At 41.5% G+C, this 23,873-nt stretch overlaps 1 protein-coding gene across 1 annotated transcript; it reads left to right on the top strand.

Moving 5' to 3' along the window:
- Nucleotides 1-3,246: 3,246 nt before the first annotated feature.
- Nucleotides 3,247-20,362, top strand: cckbrb (cholecystokinin B receptor b). The gene is made up of 5 exons (XM_076747628.1): nt 3,247-3,758; nt 13,221-13,472; nt 15,613-15,874; nt 17,046-17,173; nt 19,589-20,362. The coding sequence occupies exons 1-5, from the start codon at nt 3,602-3,604 to the stop codon at nt 20,128-20,130; spliced, it is 1,341 nt and encodes a 446-aa protein (XP_076603743.1). The 5' UTR covers nt 3,247-3,601; the 3' UTR covers nt 20,131-20,362.
- The last annotated feature ends 3,511 nt before the right edge of the window (nt 20,363-23,873 follow it).

Consider the following 23,873-nt stretch of genomic DNA (forward strand, 5'->3'; position numbering starts at 1 on the left):
GATCTCTACTTGCAGCCATTAGATGCATCAGAAATAGAAGTACCCACTGTGTGGAATTACAAATTGAGTGTGAAAATACTGATGCTTTAAACATCATTTAAATGTTGTAGTTGACATATGGTACTACCATTGGGCCTCAAACTGTCATCATAAACTCATCATATGTTCTATCATGACAGCTTTGGCTACTCAAGAAAGCTTTTACATTCAACATGATATGAATTATTAAGCTGATGTAAAAAGAAGTAAATTCATCAATTACATCTTCAAATTGTGAACATTTCAGGATGTAGGAAAGCTTGATGACTGTGGATTATTGGCATATTGAGGTAAAGGACTTAGAAAAGAGCAAACTGAGTAAATTCATTACTCTCCTCGTAGGTGGGTCAACATGTTTGTTTTCACACAGCAGTCAGGTGAAAAACATGTTGGCGCAGGTCTGTCTGCCACAAACTGAGCACAGCAGGAAATGGCAGAATCTGTGGAGGGTTGGGGCGTCAGTCTCCCTGCTTGTACACACAGACACTCGGATAAAGGTGTATGTACCTCCAGACCAGGCACTTATGTCTTCTGATGCTCTGACCGTCCCTATGACAATACACACACACACACACACACACACACACACACACACACACACACACACACACCTCAGACCCTGAAGCCACACACTCACTACCAGCCTGCAGTCGTATTTGAACAATCGATCCCAGAGGTCCAGGAGCCTCACCCGGAGGGGAGATGAAGTGAGTGGAAGGAGACAGAAATTTGGTTCAGCTCGGCTGAACATTCACTATCCATTACCCTCAGTCATCACCTCACGTATTTCCATGACCCTGAACGCCTGGATTGATGAATCCTCCAGAGCTGCAGCTGTTCATTTGCTCTGGAACCTAATCTCAGGGGTGTTTACAGTAACAGCACCGGAGTATGCATATACTGTAGCAGCAGCAGATACAGACATGAGCTGTAAAGTGCCACCTCAGGAGTGATTATCTCCAACCTGTCTTCATCTGCAGTGGAGCATCAGTAATCAACATGTCATGCCAGTTTGTGATTACTGCACTCAACTGGGAGTACTAGTCGCTCTCTTCATCTTGATTGGCATCCTCACATGGCTTGTTTATCTGGGGTAAGTGGCTCTGCACATGACCTGCCTGAGCTGGCTAATTAGACCAGGAGAAAGATTAGAGGTGGGCCGCTCCACACAATCCCCCCACCTTCTTTTTTCTGTGGGAGACGTTTAAGCGTTCAGAGGCCAAGCCGATGTTCCCCGCTCTCCATAGCAATAACATGCCTCAGAAAGCAGCGACATTTTTACCCCCCAAACGTACAGGTGGCACACAGGAGACAGCCTCTCCATTGCCTTGAAGGAAAAACAAGCATGTTACCTGTCCAGGCCCAAGGCACGCATTACATTTACGGCTCATCTCCAGTCTGAACACAGCACAGTGGTGCAGGACTAAAGCACATTATTTTAATATTATAAACTTGATGAAGTGAATGATGATTTTCCAAAAGGATTTGTTTCATCATCATAATTTAGACTCACCAGCCTTTAACAAATTCTAGAGACACTGTGTCGTTGAATACCATTACGGATTTCAAGACAGAATTTAATCAGCATCAAAATGTGGAGTCAAAAATGAGGGAATTTATATGATTGTCCAGATCAACTAAGAAGAAAATGCAAGCAGGAACAAACACACAAAACTGGTGAGTGAGCAGTGACAGAGAGTTTGTGATTTCCTTCCAGAAGGACACATGACCCTGATCTGGTGCTCCTAACATCAGGACCACATTATGTATTAGAGCCCTCCAAAACACATAGCCTACTGACCACTACGAAAAGGATTCTTACGAGCTTTTTCTTATCTGGTTTACTTCTTGGCTAAAGTTAGACAAGGTTTGTGGTCAAAGAAACCAGCCTTGACTGTTGGTGTGTGGATGCTCTCGCTCACACAGAGCCTCCATAATGAGCAACTGACTGCAGATGACATTTTTACACACTGCAGCCAGAAGGTGGGCGGCAGGTAGAAACACACAAAGAGGATGAGGAAGAACCATTTACATTAGGATTGTAGTTTCATCCAGAGGAGGCATTGATGGGGTAATGATCATGATCTTGATTATGATAAGCAAAATATAATAAAAACAATGATTCCAACGATAAATCTACGCTCTTGCAAAAGACTGAGACAAGAGTGTAACATCGTATTTTCTTATTCTGTTTTTATCAACTCAGAGCGCTACAACAACATGCTGATCTTTCACCCGCCTGGCGAAGACATGCAAAGACAGAAGGTTCTCAGGCATTCTCAGACCACATGAGGGCGGCGGTGCGCATGTAAAACCACAACAGGCGCTTTCAGCCATGAGGGGCATGAGGTCATCCATGCATTAGCTAAATATTGGGTGAGAGAGGCGGGTTGCATCCCCGACAGTTCGCCAGGCTGACACACAGAGACAGACAGCTATTCACGCTCACGGACTGTGGGGGAAAACAACGCAGGAAAACATGCGTCACACAAGCTGTGGGCGCACAACCTTCTTCAAACAAGCATCTTCAGAAAATCATTCACCTAATTGTAATTGCACCTAATTGTTGTTTTAATCAGTTTTATTTTGCTGTAAAGCACCCAGTAACCTTGTTAAGAAAAGTGTTCTATAAGTAAAGTTTATTAACCTAATTTGCAGAACAAAACTGTCTGTCCGACAAAACGATGAGAACGGCTGGACGCAGTGAATCATGAACTCACGTCTTGTCTCTGAATTCTCCCCAGTCTCATTTATTTGAGTCGAGCTGCAGTTTTACAGCAGACCCGAGGCTATTTTTGCCACTCTGAAGATATCGTGTTAGGCCTGTGTATGACAAGATGATGGCTTATTTGGACTCAGTTAGGATAATAAATGGGGTTATCTCTCCAAAAAACCAACACATGAACTTGCTGCTTATTAAACTCCTTAATTACTTTTAACCCTCACAATGCTGTCTGTTTCTTCTTTTACACCTTTGGTTTACTAATATTTATATTCAATAATATTCTTTCAACGCGCACAATTTCATACAGGGAATATGATATTTTTCATTCTGTGGTCTGACTTGTACGATTAATCAATAATTTAAGAAGTGAGTGTCCAGAAACAGACCACTGACACACACACACACACACACACACAAACACACACACACACACACACACACACACACACCACCTACCCTATATGACATTAGTCTTCCACTTTACTCTGAGCTCAGTCGCTCTCTCCATGCGGTTCATTTGACAAAGCGCACCAGTGCGCCGCGCTCCATTCCTGGTGCGCACCGATCATTGATCAGCGTGTGCGACGCCAAGTGAGACACAGTCACAGTAAAGGCGGGAAACGGGAAAAGGAAGCAAACTACTGTTTTTTGTTTTTTCTTTCTTTTTTTTCCCCCCCTTTCAATTATTTGTTCGCTCTTGAAGACCGAGGCAAGTCTCAAGTGTGACGGAATATGGATGCAGAGTCCAGTTATTTGACCACATCAGAGGCTCAGACGCAAATTGACGGGTGTGAATCCAACTTTTTGTAAGCGCTGAGACAACATCAGATCAGAAACATGGACCTTTGTGCGCGAAATGAGACATCTACGTCTCCTGAGTGCGTCGGAGCGCAGACTGATGCGCTACAGAGCGGAACCGGGAACGGGAGCTTGGAGACAACAAACATCACCTACGGCAACGTTTCCACACTCCTCATACCTCAGCGCATGAAAGGTGAGCGGGCGCACAAATAACTCCACATTTATCACCCGGAGGTTCATTAACAATGACCGCTCGTTGTCGTCAGTGTCTGTCTGGCAGCCTTTTGAGTCAACTCTCCATGTGGTGAATCACCAAACTCAACTGCTAATGCAAGAAAACGAAATGTGGCTTTCCTGTTAGATGGCCACATTTAACGCTGGGCTGTCACTGAAGGTGTATTGAGGTGTAGGCTGAAAGGCACCTGAACTAAACGGATGGTGAACTGACTTTATGGTTGTCATTCCCTTCAAATAAATACAAATGAAGAAGATTTTGTGCAACTTTTGGCTCATAAGTAAAAAAACAACTTTAAAAAGCAACACCATTAATGAAAACCATAGGCCAACAGTGAAAGGTTTTACAGCATATGAGGGCTATAAACTGAGTGAAACAGCCTCTGTAAATCAGTTTGGCACCTCTGCACGACAGAGGAGAAAATGCTTTGGTAATTCACTGGTGTGACATCCTGATGTGCCAGACTCGGTTATTCAAAGTCAAGCTTAACTGGCATGATCTGTTTTCCATTATTTTAGGGGAGATTCAATGAAAATACAGTGAAATAGGGATCAGAGAGCACAGAGAGAGAAAGTGTGTCATAGTCAGGAATCCTGCCCACATGGGGGATTTATTCAATAAATAAAAAAAAAAAAACGTCAGCTGGCTCCATATCTGGACTGTTCTGCATGGTCATGCTGCTGCTTCCTGCTGTTATTATATTTAATATCTGTTTCTATTTCGCAAGCACTACTTTATGCAGAGTGAGGGCTTACAGATGTGTCTGCGTGTTGTATGTTGCACAGATTTTAAATGCCTCTGAGGCAAACTTGTGAGTTTGGGCTTGCATCAATAAAACTGACTTGACTCGTGCCTGTGAACAATAAAGAACATTAAGTGCGTCATCACTCTGGCAATTTCCTCTCAGTCTCAATCTCCACCTGTTTTTTTTTTTTTTCTTATATCAATCACCACTTGCTATTTTCATCCATCTCCATCCCTCACCGGCTGTTTGTCAGTGTTTCCATGCCTTGATGAGATGTGTGTGTAAGACGCTGCAGAGACTGAGCGCCTTCATTATGCTGCTGAGTGTTGCAGCTCAACACAATAAGTGAGAGACATTAGCTTCCTGACTGCTGATACACACTGTAATTCCTTCTTCAGTCATCTCCACAATTACTGTACACCTTCTACACCTGCATTTACAGTGGTGGTATGTAACTAAGTACATTTACTCAAGTACAGTACTTTAGTGCAAATGTGAGGCATCTGTAGTTTTTTCATGACATACATATGTATACTGCACAACATCTCAGCTCCAGATACTAGTGGCTTTACAAATTAAGATTTTACACACATATGAAGAACTTTTAAAATGATGACGCATTATGAAAAATGTACAAAAAAATCGTACAATGGGAGCCATTGAACGATTATTGAGTTAATCAATTAGTTGATTAGGCTGTTTCGATTATTGATTCATCTTTTAAGGCATTTTTCATGCAAAAATGACTGAAAGATTTCATGGTTTCAGCTTTCAAACGTGATCATTTGTCTTAAATTGCAGTAAACTTAGTAATTTTGATATTTGGACTGTTGGTCGGACAAAACAAGGCATTTGAAGGCGTCTGTTCAATGGAGGACATTTACTTGTAATGGAGAATTTTTACAGCGTGGTATTAGTATCTGTGTGGTATTAGTAGTAAGGATATGAATATTCCCTCCACCACTAATAATTTTAAGTACCCAGAAATGTGTATGACCTATTACAAAGAGCTAAATCAGAACATTGCAAATTACAAACCTGCTGAGGCCACATCTGACAAGCTGTGCCTCCTGTCTGATGTCGGGAGCTACATGCATTTTTATGCTGCACCATTAAGTTATTTCGCCCCCACGCTGTGTCACTCACAGATTATCACTTCTCTTCAGTCTGGCTTTTCGCTGCCTTATTTCTCTCTGTTTAGCATTCCCACTGATTACACGACCACACGCCCATCTTCTCAAGAGAAAAAATCATAATGTCTGACCCTGCACAGCTGCCGTCCCCATCATTACTCACTCTGTCACTCCAGAATTTGATTACTTCTTGGCCATGTTTGCTCATTCGTCTCGTCTCCTCTCTCTGTCCATCACTCTGACTGACTGAGTTGTGTTACCATTAGATTCCCTCTCAGTTGCAGGCTTTTTCCATGGACCACATAGTCTACAGCTTTTCTTTCTTACTAAAGGCATTTCACTAATTCACTCTTCCTCTCTGGATGACATTTTTTGTAATCTGTGACATGAGTCGGGGGTTATGTTCAGATTTTCTGAAACCAACAAGTGCATGAAACTCAACAATAAAACATATCGTCTGCAGCTGCCGCTGATACATAGAACCATTCTCTCCAAAACTGTAATTAGTGTTGCCTTTCTGTGTGAAGTTTGCATGTTCTTCCCATGCATGCGTGGATTCTCTCCGGGCACTCCGGCTTCCTCCCACAGACCAAAAACATGCTCATTAGGTTAATTGGTGACTCTAAATTGTCCATAGGTGTGAGTGTGAATGGTTGTTTGTCTGTCTATGTTGCCCTGCAATTGGCTGGCGACCGGTTCAGGGTGTACCCCGCCTCTCGCCCATTGCCAGCTGGGATAGGCTCCAGTCCCCCGCAACCCAGAAAGGGATGCACGGGTATAGAAGATGAATGAATGAATGAATAATAATGTTGTGATGTCATGGAGCTGTGGTTAAGGATTGGTTAGATTTCTGCAAAAAAGCACTTAGTTCAGTTTGTGTTAAAATAAGTAGCTCATTAAGGTAAGGGTAACTTTGTTAAGGAACAATCGTAGTCATCCTTAAAAATATATAAAATTTACCTTCTGCAGCAAACAGGAAATGAGTAGCATTCACGTCTGAAAAAATGAAGTGACTGGGCCCCAAAAGAACTTGGGTAGGCTCAGAGAAACATGATGTTGGTTTGGGTTAAAATTACTACTTTGTTAAAGTTCAGGGAACTTTGTTGTCATGGTTACAATAACAATCATGTGGCTGAGGTTAGGGAACAATCATGGCCATGCTGTCACTAGGAAGCAATCAGCTGTCAACTGTGTCTGATGTCTGATGTTTTGTTGCCTCATTCATCCATCCATCCATCCATCCATCCATCCATCCTCCTCCCTACAGAGACTTGTGTTGTTCTATAATAAGATAAGAATATATATTAATAATTTCTTCCTTTGCTCCAGACTTCTAGACCACGGCTGCCCAAAGTGAGGCCCGTGGGCTCAATTTGCCCCAATAGATGTCGAGTGAAAAAAAAAAAAAAATACAATAAATCATTGTTCATGCTCATTAATTTATCCCTAATTATTGATTGTGTTTCATAGCCTGAGCATGGTGAGTCAGTCAGTCAGTTATGGTAAACTGGGATCCATTTTGCATCTTAACAATACAAGAGGCATTTGCTTTTGGAGCAGAGCCTACCATTAGGTTTCAGTTTTGGCTGCTTAGCCTGGCTGCTCGAGGGCTTTTGCACTTGAGTGTAAACATACGTTTTTTCAGGGCACTTGCCATTTATCTTGGGAGTCCAGTCACTGAAATGTATGCATTTAATGTTTTTTCTGTCTTCATAAGTTTAATGCTTAAATGCTTAAAGCTTTTCTTAAAAGAGAAAAGCTTTAATTTCTTGTTTAAAGGAGAACTCCATTCATTTGTATACATCCATATGAGTTAGTCACTGGGAGTATAACTCAGCCAGTGAAGCAGTCGTATAATACCCTCTGTGGCTGCAGAGGAGCTTTGTGAAGATTTCACCAGGCTCGGGCTCTGAGACACAATTTATTGAAGGAAAGCCTGCGTCAGAAGCTGGCGACATGGACTTTGAGAGACATTTACCAGACAGCCTCCCTGTCTAGTAAACGTCAAGCATATTCTGTTTTAAATCTGTCGAGCACTTCCCCCAATTTTTATGGAAATGTAGCAAATAATCGCTGGAGAACCCTTTTAATGGAGCAAAATGCACCCCATCGGTTATTGATAGATTCATGAAGCATTTAAGTGTTTAGATACATCACTGTTGTGTAAGATTTTCTCTTGATACTGGCATCTACCCCTGACACGGCCGCAGAACGGGACCAAACAAACCAAACGCTGTCCAACACTGGGAAACAAATCACTGCACACTTCAAAATGTTGTCATATTGGATGCAGCCCAGCTGTGATCTGGAAGAAAAACCTGCAGATTCTCTAAATACTTCATGGTAAATGGTTTGACAGGGAAGACTGTCACACCTTGCTCACTTTGGAAGACACAAGTGAGTGATTCTATATTTACAGACAACTCAGTCACTGTCAGTTCATTCCTCTCAACAAAAAAAAAAAAATTAAACCCTCCTCTGATTTTCACTTCCCTCTTCTCTCCCAGCACTCCTCTTCTCTCCACCTCTCCTGCTTGTGCATATTTCACTAACTCAATCACTCACGCCCTCTCATCTCATTGCCTGTTGAGTGCTGAGGTGTTTCATACATGCTTGCACTGTGAGCCAAGCAACCAACATGTTATTTTGTAGTCCACCTCTGTGACCAGGGGCCCTGAGGCTTAGGGGCTGTAGTCAACAAAAAGTGATTTCCTTCAGTGCCTCCATCAAGTGTTTGGCTTAGTGACAAGGCTTAGATGACATTTACCATGCTGGATTAGCCACTAGCTGTGACATTTACCAATACCTCGGTCTTACAGGAGCAGAGCTGGCTTTTCACTGATAGGTGCAGCGACACAAGGGCCAACTTTGGAAGAAAAAGTGACACGCACTGCATATGTATTAGACAGAGAGTGGGAGAGTAATTCATAGTCAATATAATGTCTGAGGGAAGTAGATGAAACCTTAAATATTCATGGATGGAGTATGAACCTAATAATTAATTCATCCACTATTTCACTGCATATCTAATAATAGCCTCTGCCACTGCAGTTAACATTTTATTATTTTAATGTTATTGTTGGCAGAAAATCTATTCAGCAGCCTTTCATATCCAACCTCAGATTGATGGTAAAATTAGCAAGTATAGTTTTAATGGAGTTTGCATTTGCACAATTGAGCTAAACGGTATAAAACTAAGGTTTAAATGTGCACAATAGACACCCTCTATGTATGTGAAGTAATCAAGTACAGATACATTACTGAGATAGCATGTGATGGAAATGCACTCTATTAAGATATAAATACCAGATAAACCGAACCAAGACAATATGAATCAGCATTCTCCAGCATGCCAAGATTATGTTTGATGATTGCAAGTAGAAAACGTCTGGAAGCTGCAACGTTATTTCCCCTGCGACCTGCTCACCTGCTCACAGTGCCTCCAGTCAGTAAACACAGAGCAGACTATGTGCCAGAGCCAGTGGTCAAACATGGCTGATGGGCACTGCACACACTCTCATGAGACCAGCTCCCAACACCTCAAGTGCTCCAGGCTGCCCTTCTGTCATTTGGCTCTTTAAACTGAAAATAGCTCTCCAAATAATTGGTGGAGCTGAGTGGAAACTGAACATAGCCAAACGGGAAGTGCTGGTTTCTGTAATCGCTTAATTTTCCCCATAAAGTTGTAGCTGTGTAGCTTCAGTGTTTTATGTATTGCATCCACGGAGCATTTTACCGTAACAACACCATGGTGCTTTCTAAAGCTTGCATTAGGCCTCTAGTGTCATCGTGGTGTGGCAGAAACAGCGGTGATGATGCTGTAATGAGAATGAAATAATGTGGCAGAAATAAAAAAGAGCTGTTTGGTTTGGCCCTGCAGCAGCAGGTCAGCTACAGTACTGATATCATCACAACTGAAGACGTAAATGTTTTAGTTACACAAAGCATAGTTCTGTCAGAAGTTGGCGTGAATAAGCTACACATGGCTATAATAAACAGAGGAGAAGAAGAAGAATGTTGAAAACCGGAAACAGCACGAGTCATCTTAGCCATGAGAGAGAAAAATGGAGAGAGGTGTGCAGAAATTAGTTTCATTTGGCCAAGTTGTAATTGTTGTTTCATGCCAGCTAGCAGTGGCCGTGTTTCATGCCGTGCAGAGACAAAGATGATGAAGATGAAGATGAAGACGAAGACAAAGAGCATTATGAGAATATCCAGGAAAGTAGACAGTGGAAGCATCTTCTTCCACTTTGTTTTATACCTTCTATTCAATATCTTATGCATTAAACATTTTAATATATATTTTTTTTGCAATTGAATATCCATTGTTATTATAACAATATCGATCATATCGACTTCAAACCTCATCCTGGTCACTTTCATTCTCTTTTGCTATTGTGAATTAGTGTGAATGTGCAATTGATTGTAAGTTTTGAGAAAATTTTGATTATTTGTTTCCACTTCCACTTTAAAGGAAGAAGCCTCTGGATATTGCTGCCGAACGTATTTGTTGATTATGATTTGCATTGGCCAGTGAGTGCAGGTGAAGCTTTGGTGAGCAAGGTGGTTAATACTCTTCACACGAGCAGCAGGAAACACTAGCCTGAAGGAACTGTGTAAATGTGCTGAGGGCATTATCAGTGTTTCCTGCACAGCCAGCGAGCACAGAAGAAAGCTAATTGGCTTCGATTAGACAGGAGCCGGAGTAACATATTTCATTAGGCGAGAGAGAGAGAGAGAGTAATAAAGCAAAGAGTGTTGGTTTATCTTTCTAACCAATCATCTGTGTGCACATTTTCATTATGCTCATGCAGATCTATGTGCACAAGCACAAAATTAAACACTTTTAGTTGCTGCCATTTGCGAGCCCGCTCTGCTGAAGAACCCCTGATGTTCTGTCAGCAGAGCAGTTTCCACCATATTAAAGGTTACTGCTTTTTAATTGCATAGGAGTGTGTGAGACAGATGGTGAAGCCTCATGTCATTAGATGGGGAGACTGTGTGTGCGTTTCTGATAGAAAGAGATGAAAGCGAGACGGCGGTAGACAGACTTCCTGAATCTGCTGAGCAAGCCGAGCCTGAATCCATCACTAAGCCTACAAGTTATCCAAAAACATGTCAGAGTGGCTGGGTGGATACAAGAGAATTATATCAATTAAGTGACATGTTGTTGTCGTACTTTCTTATATGAACCACATATCTGCCCATATGGATTTGGAGAAGCCAAATCCAATCCTTGATGATTCTGCCCCATGCCACCTCCTGTGCAACCTGTGCAGCAGTGTACTGATTTTTACAGCTCGTACCTGAACGCAGCTCTGTGTGTGGATAAACAGAGTGATGAGTGGAGCTCAGATTTAATTCCCCAGCCATTTGTGCACAATTCCCATATTTACATCCCAGGTGGATTACCATAAATCAATAAGTCAGGATTACTTTAAACAGATGTGACACAGGCCAAGGGACATAAGGGTATTATGTGTTGTGTTTTTAATATCATTTGTGAGGCGAGAGTCAGAGAGGTGTGATCACTTAAAGGATGACCTTGAGGGCACCGATCAGCTAGAAAACATGAATCAATCAATAAGAGTAATTACTCTCTGATTCTTAAAGCATAAAAACATTCAGAGGGCCTGTGGAAAAAAGCTTGATTCTTACTTCCTGTTGCACAAACTGAAGAGCTATTTTTTCAGGCATTTTGACATAATGAAAAATGTCTTTATGAGTCATGTAGGTGTGTGGCTGGCTTTGTGCACATAGCCATTTTATAGCTGTTTTAAGCTTTCTGCTTTATCCGAGAGTGGAAGGAGAGGAAACGGACAGGCAAATAAAGCAAAGAATGCAAAATGCAGAAGACTCCTGAGATGGAAAAGGGTAAGGATCAAGGAGAGATGGCTGAAAGATGAGGACACGCTATGAAAATAGCCACATAGAAATGGGAATGCAGTGAGCGAAAAGAAAAGACAGGAAGAAAGAGAGATATTAACACATTTGGTCGGTGCTTTGCAAGGAGCAGACCCTCTCTAGATGTATTTGCAGATTTCAGTCTATGTAATTTACCAGTGCCTTTGAGGAACTGTTCATGGTGTATTTTCAGGGGATTAAAGCTTGAGAGTGTTTGGTTGCACATGCCTCTGCAGCTGTGTCAATGAAGTTTGGGCTTATGAGTGTGATGTGATTTGTGTCCTGCGGATGTTGCACACATGGGCGCCTCTATAATCCCCAGAATACAGACACAGTAGGTTGCCCGTTAAAAGGTGTTGTGTCTAAGCAGGGGGTGAGGTGAAGATAACAGGGAGAGCAGCAGACATAGACTTTTACAGGATATGATCCAGTGAAGCTGCTGATGGCTGACGGCACAGACAAGCTTTGGGCTGCAAGGCTACAGTATTTTGTACATTCCAGTGTTTTGTATTGAAGATGGAGGGCGCAACATTGAGGGAAGTATTAATGTTGGTACAGAAATATGATACACAGCAGACAAATTAGTGCAAATGGGCCCAAAGGACTGAAAACATGGGGCTAATTAATAGTACATGTTTATGGTGGAGTGTGTTTGTACAAGCTAAAAGCAGTGGAAGAAGTTCTCATGCGTTTCACTCAACTAGCAATACTCTGAAGAAAAGCACAAATGTGAGATAGAATAGCGAAATGGTTGATTATATACATATCATACTGGAATACGATTACTGATGATTTAACGTGCAAACAGCATTTAATGTTCCAGCTGCTGGAGAAGGATCATATTTTAACTACTGTTACTGTTACTGCAAAAGCAAACTGTTGGATAGTTCAATCTGTAGCATCATATTTTGCATCATATCGTATGTTTTGTTTGTAATATCTTAATCTGTATTTCCTCCAGCTGTCGTATGAATGTAGTGGAGTATACAGCACGTCCCTGTGAAATCTAAAGCAGTAGAGGTAGCAAGTAGCATAAAACTGAAATACTCAAGTAAAGTAAAAGTACCTCAACATGAAGTGAAAGTACTTGGTTACTTTCCACCACTGGCTAAAAGCTACTGCAATATTTTTTCAGAAAGTGTTGCTATATTGATCTATGTGCACACACAAAGTTGTGATTAAAGTAAGATTTTGTAAACAAAACATTAAATTTGTGGTACCTTAAAATATCAACTCGTTTCTGGAGATGAGGTGCTTCAAAAAATGTAAGTAACTTTGCGTTATCAGCACACAGTATGGACTTACAATAATGTAAATATTGATTTAATTTTTCCTCTTACTGTGCATCCTATCCAGATGTCTTTCAAATTAAATACATTTGGGAATAGATTTGCATTGGCATTTGGATGCAGGCCACAGATTGTGTGTTAACTGTGGAACCCACCAGGTGTACAACCAGCCATCAACATGAGAAAATGTCAACTTACAGTAAAATTAGGAACTTCAGGCTGTCAGGATCAATAAAAACAGCATGATCATATTGATCATCATGTAAAACAGAAGAGACGAATTGGTTCATTAGAGCAAACACATTCACTCTGTAACATACTCCTCTACTGCTGTTTCTTTCTGTACTAGATGGGGACCACACACTGCGGATCCTGCTCTACTCACTCATCTTCTTCCTCAGTGTAATTGGCAACCTGCTGATCATCGTGGTGCTGACGGTCAATAAGCGCATGCGCACGGTGACCAACACCTTCCTACTGTCGCTCGCTGTCAGTGACCTCATGATGGCTGTCTTCTGCATGCCCTTCACTCTCATCCCCAGCATCCTGAAGGACTTCATCTTTGGAGCCGCCATGTGCAAGATAGTGTCCTACCTCATGGGTAAGAGAGGGCGCCGTGGTGAGGGGAGGGGGGTTAGCTTGTGATGAGAAGGCAAGAAAAGATGATTAAAATCTAAAGGTGAAAAGTAGCAGCTAGAATAAAAATGATCACCTACACAGTGTGATAGAAAAAATCTCTTGCCTCCTTCCTTTATCTCATACTGTAGCCCTACTTTGCATCACCTGCTATCCCATTATAGCACATCTTCAAACCTGGCAAAGCTGAATCTGCCAAAGCTGCCCACATTGTCATTTCTTATGTGATTTAAATAGAAACAAAATTACATTTCCGTCTGTTTCTCAGGTTAATCCCACATTGTCTTGAGATGTGATTGACTGGCATCCGATAGAAAATGAACAGGAGGGAAAAACCACAGTCGCTGGGACTTTGCAGGCCGTTATTTTGCTTCAGATGCAGCTTCTATATTGACGTATCTTAATTGTGCACCTGAGCTGCAAAATCCTTGGAAACAAATAGCAATCAGAAAGTTAACAAGTTCTGTGACCTGCAGTCCACCACTTTACAAAAGGTATTGATTACCGTTGAACAGTATCACATCCACAGACCATTTTCATTATCCCCCCAATTTGTGGGAGGTCGTAGAATTTCAATGGGGCCTCTAATATTCACTTTAAGTGAGTAAGGGGTCATTTTCCTAGTTCACATCAATGGGATATTCATGCTTCTAGGTAACGAGTACAACTTACAGGCCCTTTACTGAGGAAAAAAAATAGTTTGACATCCGGTAAATACAAATTCATTTTCTTGATTAGACGAGAAGATCGATACCACTCTCATGTCTGTACGGCAAATATGAAGCTACAGTCAGCCGTTGGTTAGATTATCTTAGCACAAAGACTAGAAGTCGGGGTACCAGTTAGCCTGGTTCTGGAAGGTAACAAAATCTGCCATCTAAAACTCATTTCAGGCAGAGACACTTAAAGTCAAAGAATGCACCATTCAAAAGATTACACAGTCAGATTTGGTGGAAAAGGCTCTGCTGTTTAAGGGAGCTCTAAATGACTCCCAGCAGCGATGAGGATCCTGCTGATAGAGCTAATCCTCCTTAGCCACTAGGATACGGCACCAGATACAGAAATATGAACCTAGAGCTGAGCAAGATAAGAATACTAATGCAAAAAACAAAGGCTGCCTAAAACACTTGCATGACTATGATTGCGTGATACTGTTCACCTGGTAGCACAACATATGAACTGACAGCATGTTTTATTAATTATCATATGATATGTCACTTGTCTCATTTGTATAAATGGCCATGTGTAAAAAGGACATGATGTGTTCTTGAGGGGGATGATGTGCCTGCTTCCTGAAGCTAGCTGTTTCCCCTTGTTTCAAAAGACAAACAACAAAATGAATGAATGAAAGTTAGAGACAAATAAAATGAACAGGTAGAGAAACACTGTGCTGACAAAGAGAGAAAAACTGAGAATTGAATAGAAAAGGTGGATTAAATAAAGCACATGGCCTCTGAATGAAGGAGAGCCGGCGTCATGAGTCACTGAGGAACAGTGGACAAAACCAGGGGAGAGACTGTTGGCTGATTGCTTCAGAGGGATCTGCTGTAAAGCTGCCCTCATACAACACAGTGCACCCCTGGGTCTTGAGTCACTCTCTCTCTCTCTCTCTCTCTCTCTCTCTCACACACACAAACACACACACACTCTCTCTCTCTCTCTCTCTCTCTCTCTCTCTCTCTCTCTCTCTCTCTCACACACACACACACACACACACACACACAGTTTGTGTTCTCACTGAGGACATGTATAAGAGAGGTAAAGAGTAATTTCCCGTCTTGCCCTGTCAGGGGGGGAGATGGCAGATCACATCAGTGGCCGAGCTCAACATGATTTCTTCTACCAAGACCCAGATAACATCCCCGTCTCCCCGCCTTGCACTATATTCATTCACAAATACATCTCGTCAGAGTAATGCATTTTGTTCTCTGTTATTATTACAGATATTACGTTCACATCAACAAACATGTTTTTGTTGCTTTTTATTACATGGCCAAACTCTATTCTGAGCCCAGAGCGGTAATAACTTTTCATTCATCAAAAGATATCTGACAGCAGGCAGTCGCATGTTTACTTTTAAAATAATCTCTTTTGTTTTCCTGCAGGCATATCAGTGAGCATCTCCACATTTAGCCTGGTTGCCATAGCAATTGAGCGCTACAGCGCCATATGTAACCCCCTGAAGTCACGGGTGTGGCAGACCCGGTCCCATGCCTATCGGGTGATTGCTGCTACTTGGGTGCTGGCCTTCATCATCATGATCCCCTATCCAATCATCAGTAACCTGGAGACTTTTCAGCGTCCTGACAACACCACTGCTCACCAGTGTCGCCACAAGTGGCCGCTCGCCACGGCAGAGCAGACCTGGTGAGTGTTTGGGTATTAAGTGGTGTGTTCTTTAAAGGCAGAATGGGTAGGATTTTTCCTAAAAATATGTCAACCTTTGGACAGTGGGTATGCAAACCCCAGCCAGTGGCGGAAGAAGTACTCAGATCCTTTAGTGTGTAGAAATACACAGTGTCATCTCTTTAACTGGATCTATTGCTTGTTATAACACACTGTACGTGTTTCCTGTTGTAATGGCATTATCCTGTTGTAATGAAAAAAGGGGTTTCCTCTTACAGTAACAGATAATCCAATTCAAAACGACCATAAAACACTGGTACAGCTGTAAATTTAACTGGAGATATAAACCAGCTGTTTTCTTTTCCGTGACTAAGTATCATCGGTTAAATTTCCGGGGTAACTGAGCACACAGCAGCACATAAAACGCAGCTTAACATAAAACTTGCAGTCAGATTGTCCATTTATCTTTACTCCCCCGGTGCTTGCCTTCTGGAACATATGCTGTTTTGTATCAAATAAACTTTAGATGAACTGTGTCTGAGGTGTGCGTGTCTGTGTGTGTGCTTTCAACAAGGCACGCTACACTGCAACATCTAATTTACTTCCATGTTTGGACCTGGAGCCTGTTTTTAGCAGCTCTCACTTTCTGTATATTTGGTGTTTTCGTGGAAATATTTGGGCAGATGAAGAGACCAGACGGATGTTTCCGTGTGCTTTGTGTTTTGGGCTTTGGATGGAACAGGCTTTAGGGTATTTTCAGTCAACTTTGTGTGTATTTGTGCACAGCTGAAAATTCTGTTTTGTATGTGTGTGTGTGTGTGTGTGTGTGTACGTGAGTGCTTTTGTGTTTAATTTTGTCTTTATTTGACCTTAGGCTTGCTTATGGGTGTGTAAGTCTGTGCATGGGTACTAGACGCAGTTTGTGTCTCTGGTGTTTTACCATAAGAATTTGATTCACAGAGAAAAGCATTGTTTTTTTCTGCAAAAATAAAATCCCAGCAATATTTGAAAAACACAAAGGGTAAATTTTTTTAACTACAAAATCACCTGATATTTTGTTTTCTTAAAAAATAATGCTGGGCTCTGTAAGGTAACACATTAATACACAAACTGGGGCTACATGAGTGCCTGCTGCACCATCACCCTTACACATAAAACATTAGGATATTAATCTCTCTTGTGTCTCTTTCAGGTACATTCTGCTACTGCTTGTGCTGTTTGCGATCCCAGGGTTGGTGATGATTGTGGCCTATGGGCTGATCTCCAGGGAACTTTATAGAGGCATCCACTTTGAGATGAGCCACAAAAAAGACTCTACTGGTGAGGCCATGTACACTACAGGTGGACGACAAGAAGAAAACAGTTGGGTCATGCCCTGCCAGGGGGAGCCATTGTGAATAATGAAATACACAAAAGCAACATGTTAGAAGTGATTCAGTTTAGGAAGTATATAACATGTGTGCCAACATGTGAACTGAATATGATCCCATGTATTTCACCTAATAACTCCACCTTAGAGGAAGGAAGGGATGTAGATGGATGAAGAAAGAATTTAGGAATATAAGACTTATTAAAAGTGTGAGGGGCTCCTGCAGGTATTGTACACATAAATACTGTAATAAATAGATGAACTTAGATCAATAAATAGCTTTATTAATCTCCAGAGGGGAGTTTGGTCGCCCATGCACGGTGACAGATAGCAAAAGAGAGACAGATGAGACAGGTCAGAGCAGACAACATATGAAAGAAATGCTGTCACGACATCAGACACACAAACCAACACATGTTCCAGGAAAACACTATCTATCAATTAATGAATACAATTCTGATCATAAGTCATGCACCTGAAAATTGGGCCAATACACTAACTGTGAAATGAAGACTTAAAAAAAAATAATAAATGTCAAAATGCCAAAAGTCCAACCCGTTATATCTGGAAACAAGCAGGCATCACATCTCTCACAAATAAGCTCTGACCTCAGCATCCTCATCTGGGCACTCATCTCTTTGCAGACCACTAAAAACAGCAAACAAAGGATGAACTTAAAATGAACATTTCAACTCTCCTGGTTCTTTTCTCCAAAACATTTTCTTATGAAACAGAAGTCAAACCTTTAAAAGCACCATCCTTTTTTAATGAATCCATAAACAAAATTCCGATCTAAAAGTTTTCTATTGACTTCCAAAGACTGAAGTTTCCAGAGGGAAAACAACCTGGACCTGACCTTTTCAAACACAGCATTGCCATTTTCTGACCAATTCAGTGCAGTAGTTAATTGACTTGCTATAATGTGGACATACTATGAACATAAAACTGTGTCTGATGAAGCAGAGTTCCAGATATCGCTTTAATGATGCTTTGATTGCAATTGCACTCCACCACCTGCCAACCAGGCTCTAAAGTCAGCATTTACATTTCTTTCACGTGATTTATGTGCACAATGAGGAAGTTCATTTTAATGACGATTTCATTAGCGCTACAATCATTGTAATGTGTGCAGATTAAGTGAAACATAACCTTCTGTGGGCATAGAGGATGAATTGGCTGGCAGCTGTGGGCCTGGACATCACCATCTGCTTGGTCTCAGAGAGAAAGAGGTTGTCCATAAAAAGAAAAAAAAAAAAAAGCGCTTGAGAGACATAGAGCATGAGGTAAAAAACAAGCAGAAAATGGTGCGGGGGGGGGGGGGGGGGGGGATAATGAACTTCTAAAATAACTGGAAAATGTGTTTGATTTAATAATTCAGCAGTGGTTTGGCAAACTGTGTCTAACATCTCTACAGTACCAGTTCCTGTTTGTATTGGCTTGCCTTAGGGCTCTTATTAATGTACTCCGTGCATGTTGTCCTTTGTCCTTTGCTGGATCATTAGATTTTATCAATAAATTTCAATATCCTCTGATGGATGATTACTGTGGCTCGGCAACAATTGCCAGTTTGCTTTCCATTAAGGTGAGCTGCTGCTCTTTAAGAGCTATGCTTCACTCAAAATGAAAGCTATAGACGGGTGCCTGCGTTATCACAGAGCCGTGGCAGAAATGAGCAGTGGCACACGATTTGACTGGTCAATTTTTTAAACCAGTGGCAGAAATATTAATGAAATATATGAAAAATACTCTAGTAGAACGGAATAAATACCTGGAGCCAGTAAGTCAGGTAAAGCCTCAAAAAACAGATTTCTTTCCAAAATCAATATAGTTTGGCCATATTTTATATATTTTGTATGTTCCGATAGTACAGTAGTACAGTAATACCAGGGACAAAATCACCAATACTCATACTGATTCCAGCTTTTTATTATTAAAGCAGCTAATGTCATATCATGTTGTGTCATGATGTATGAGAGGAATACATCAGTGTGTAAGCATTAGACATTTTTTGTACCATTTTTCGGTATCAATCCGACTTATATTAATATTGATACTCAAAACAAGACTTGGTATCTGCAGTATTTAGACTCAAGGTATTAAGTATGAGGAGTGTATCTGTCCCTTAGAGGACCAATGTGTAAGATTTAGGGGCGTTTATTGGCAGAATATGGCAGAAATTGAATATAATATCCGTAATTAGGTTTTCAGCGGTGTATAATCCCCTGAAGACAAAAACAACATTCCTCATATATAAGGGGATCAATTCAATTTTCAATTTACTATTTTTAATACAATAGTGAAGTGTGCACTTTTCTTATACTGTTACACAGAAATACTCCTCTATTTTACTCTGCTCTTCCATACAGATGTGAAGAATGGACTGACCTCCACTGTGTCTACTGGCAGCGATGATGGAGATGGCTGCTACGTTAATGTCGTCCAGCGGCCACACTCGATGGAGATGTCCACCATGGCTACATCCAGCAGGGCAGTCAAGGCAGAGAGACCACGCAGCAACACATCTGAGGCCAAACTGGAGGCCAAGAAGCGAGTAATCCGCATGCTGGTGGTTATTGTTGTCCTATTCTTTCTCTGCTGGATGCCGCTGTACTGTGCCAACACCTGGCGGGCTTTTGATGACATCTCTGCCAAACATGCCCTCTCAGGGGCGCCTATCGCTTTTATCCATTTGTTGTGCTACACATCTGCTTGTGTCAACCCAATTATTTACTGCTTCATGAACATGCGTTTCCGCAAAGCGCTGCTTGCCACGTTTTCCTGCTGTGCCGCGCCTTGCCATCGCCATCGCCGTCGTGGGCTGCGGGACAACGAGGAGGACGTTATGGCAACGGGAGCGTCCATGTCCAAGTTCAGCTACACGACAGTCAGCACCATGGGAACCTGCTGAGGTAGAGGGATGCTGGCGCAATCCAGAAGACACAGTTTCTACGGCAACACAGCACCCCACATCCTTTGTCTTTAGGCCAAATCTGTGCTCATAGGGACGGTAATGTGGAGTGGAAAAACAGACCACATAGTGTAGCAGCATAGAAGCTTCACCCATGACTGTGAGCAAACTTATGTAGGCATTATGTAATGAAACCCAGTCTTACATTGTAAATACCTCCATAGCTATATTGAAAAAGCACAAAAAAAAAAACAGAGCATATGGCTATCTCTTATCACAATGGACCAAGGCATGTTTTTTTGCTTAGAAAGGGGGGGCATGTGTGTGTTTGTGAGTGGTGCAGAGGATGTGAATCGTGGTAGGCTGTATGTAATGTGAGGGGAGCGGTTTGATAACGTAGCAGTTATTATGTAGCTAAAGTAGGACCATTTGCTATGTCATTTTTAAATTGTGTTTTCTATTTCGCTGTCAGTTAACGTTTATCTGTGTTAATGATGGTGATGCCTTGTGGACTAAGTGCCTGGTTCTAAATACTACGTTTGTCTACTGCTGATTTGCCTCATTTATCACAAACACCGTAATCACAGGTTTATTGTGACCTGAGGGAAGTGGAGTTTAAAGATTCAAGGAATCTTTTAGAAAAACTGAAAATCCTCCTCAGAAGACAGGAGTTTCCTCCATGTAGGAACTGATGAATGCGTGGGTTGTCATTTGTACGTGGCTCCATGACTCGCAGAAAATGCTTCAGTGGTATAAACAGCTTAGATGGGCAGTGGTGATGCCTTGTGTTGTGGTGGTAAACTGTGATGCTAGCCAACTCTGTGTTTTTACATGTATGTTGCAATGTTTGTATTGTGTCCTTGCAGGTGAACACAGTAGCAAATGAGATAAGGGTGACTTTGAATTACGTTTGCTTCTCATATCCGGGCCTGTGGTTTGAGGGCAGTACAAAACTGGCAGATAAGTATCCAGCACTTTTTTGTGGTGGACTATTTATCAATATTAACTCCCCTGAGTACAACAGACGGTACTGCATATTGCTGGAGATACAAGGACAAAAATTACAGTAAACTTAGATGAAGATGCAAAGAGTAAGTTGAACTTTGACAGAGAAACATAATGAGTTTTAAAGAAATATATTCTGACTTTATATCTCATCATACAGAATATGCTATGGTCACTAGCCATACGTGTAATGCTTGGATAAAGGTTCATGTTACAGTATCAGTGAGTTGTTGCTCAGACTTGCACAGTGCACAGCCAACCCACCGCTGCTCAGACGTCTGCTAGCACCGTTAGCTGAGTCAAATTTAAATCAGGTTTACCACTTTAAAACTAGTTGCCTTAAAGGTAAAAGCTTATGACACTGTGCTACACTAAAGACCACGTGAAGTGTATCCAAATGAAGAGCAGGGCAAGATCAAGTTTAGTCATCAAGAACACAGCATTTAGCCAAATAATTTACAACCCTGATTCCAAAAAAGTTGGGACGCTGGGTAAAACATAAATAAAATAGTCAATTGAAAACAGTACAAATACAGTATATTTAATGTTTAACCTCATCGGCTTCATTGATTTATGTTCATTCTGTTGTACAGTATCTTGTACAAACAGTAATGAGCCTAATGTGTTATATTTGTTACCATATATGTAGTGTGTGACAGTATGGAAGTTCACTGCAGCCTTACAGCTTTTAAAAGGAATTGACAAGAGGAACCACAGCATAAGTTCAGTGATTATTCAGTGACTTGAGGTCTCTGTTGACCTCACCTGCAAGGTACAAAATGACAGCCAGGCTTTTCAGGGGTCTCTGCTTGTCAGGCTCTGCATAGCGCGCCTGACTCTGGCTCCCCTGCTCACCTCACACTAATTGCGTTAAAACCTCGACCCTGCCAGGCTGAACGGATGAGCATATTTCACTGAGTGCACCAAAGCACAGTGCTGTCAGTCTCACAACTAATAGATGTATGGCCTGCCTTTGTGAGCAGTTTTTTGGAAGATTCTAGATGGGCCTGCAGCATTTGGGGTGTATTGTGTGCACTGTACGCTTTGTGTTCAAAATATAAATCATAGTGCCGCATTACTGCAGGAGAATAAACTGCAGCAAGACCGAGAATTTTATGCTTGTTACAGGAAACATAGCAAATGACGACCTTGTCAACACACCAATAAAATCCTTCAACTATGTGCTAATCGATCAGCGTCTGCTGCTCCTGCACTTATTTCTCTACACTGAGACAACCTTACCTTCACGTACAGGACAAAGTGACAGCCAGAACATTACTTCGACCTTCCTCTTGTCTCTCTGCACACAGGCCTTTGTACGTATGGCTCTAATGTTAAATATGCACATACAGTGAAAACAGAGTGAGATGATGGTAGACAGAGTGTGTTTTCAAATCAAAACACCCATCTAAGCTCAGAGTCTTGTTGGAAATCAGACATTTTGCCTTGAATGAAGTTCTCCTGCGGAAAACAGCAGACAGATTTATGCGTCTGTTCGTAGCATTTCCCACATAGAGAAATACTGTAATGCATCGTTGTTTATGAGTGACAAAAGTGTTTTTTTTTTATGGAGAGCTGTGAGAGGCTGATTTCCCTGTGGTGTCTCAGAGGCTGTTTTACGTTATGACTTGCTCCCCAATCCACCCCACCTCATCCAGTCGCCACAAACACACATACACACATACTCACAGTACTCCAGCTTCAGCTGGTTATTATGCACATGCTCACAACCAATTACAGACAGATGCCAACGATAAGTTATTTTCCCTCTTCACAAAATGAATAAGGAACAAATGAATGAAAGTGAAAATGTAATGAAAGCTAAAGCTCAAGATCAGTGATGAAAAACAAGCTGTAAGCAGCGGTTGGGTTTTTAATGAGCATATTCCACTTATGTGTAGATAAATGTCAACGTGAATAACAGTACAAAAGGTTACTGTAAATGTCGCCTTCGGTCTTCTGTTTATAAATGTCAAATTGGCGAGCATATTCACGAGCTCCATGTTATATGTACCATATATTCTTCAATCAGAAAAGGTGATGGCAGAAATTGACCCCTCACGAAACCCCGACCTCCTTAGTAGCTGCTGCTTCGCATGTCAAGCTTTCCACTCTGCACACATGCAGTTCACAGTGATAACGGTGGCAGATTTACCATTGAAAGTTGCCGTAATTCTCGACCATAAGTTCCTCACAGAAGTAAACAAAAGCGGGCTTTTCCTTTCTAACTGACAATTGGCTAAAATGATGACTCTTGCTAGCAGATTTTTCTAAGCATAGCTAGCTAATGTAAGCTAATGCTAATGTTTAAACTCAGTGACTCAGCTGAGAAGTTCCTTTTCTATGTGAAACATTTTAAAATGGGAACCCTGTAAACGGCTCTTGAGCATGTACTTCATTGCTGCGTACAAGATATAATGCTCACAGACTGAGGCTAAAGATGCACAACCAAGGCATTGATGTCTGGCTACTATCGTAGTTAGTAAGCCAGTTAGCCAGACATGCGAACATGCTAAGTATCACTTGGTATGCTTGGGGGAGGGGTTTAGCTAAATGTCAATTGCCTTCATCAAAATAATGTATAGAAAAGTAATAAATCAAGGAATGCGATCTGATCAAGGTAATAATATGTTCACAATGTTTTTTTTTATATTAACAGTGGATCAGTTCCTCCTCAGCTCCACAGAGAGTTTTTGCCTATTTGGGATCATAATTTTGGCTTTTTAGCCAATACCTCT

The sequence above is a fragment of the Chaetodon auriga genome, chromosome 13 (genome assembly GCF_051107435.1).
Source record: "Chaetodon auriga isolate fChaAug3 chromosome 13, fChaAug3.hap1, whole genome shotgun sequence".
Taxonomy (NCBI): domain Eukaryota; kingdom Metazoa; phylum Chordata; class Actinopteri; order Chaetodontiformes; family Chaetodontidae; genus Chaetodon; species Chaetodon auriga.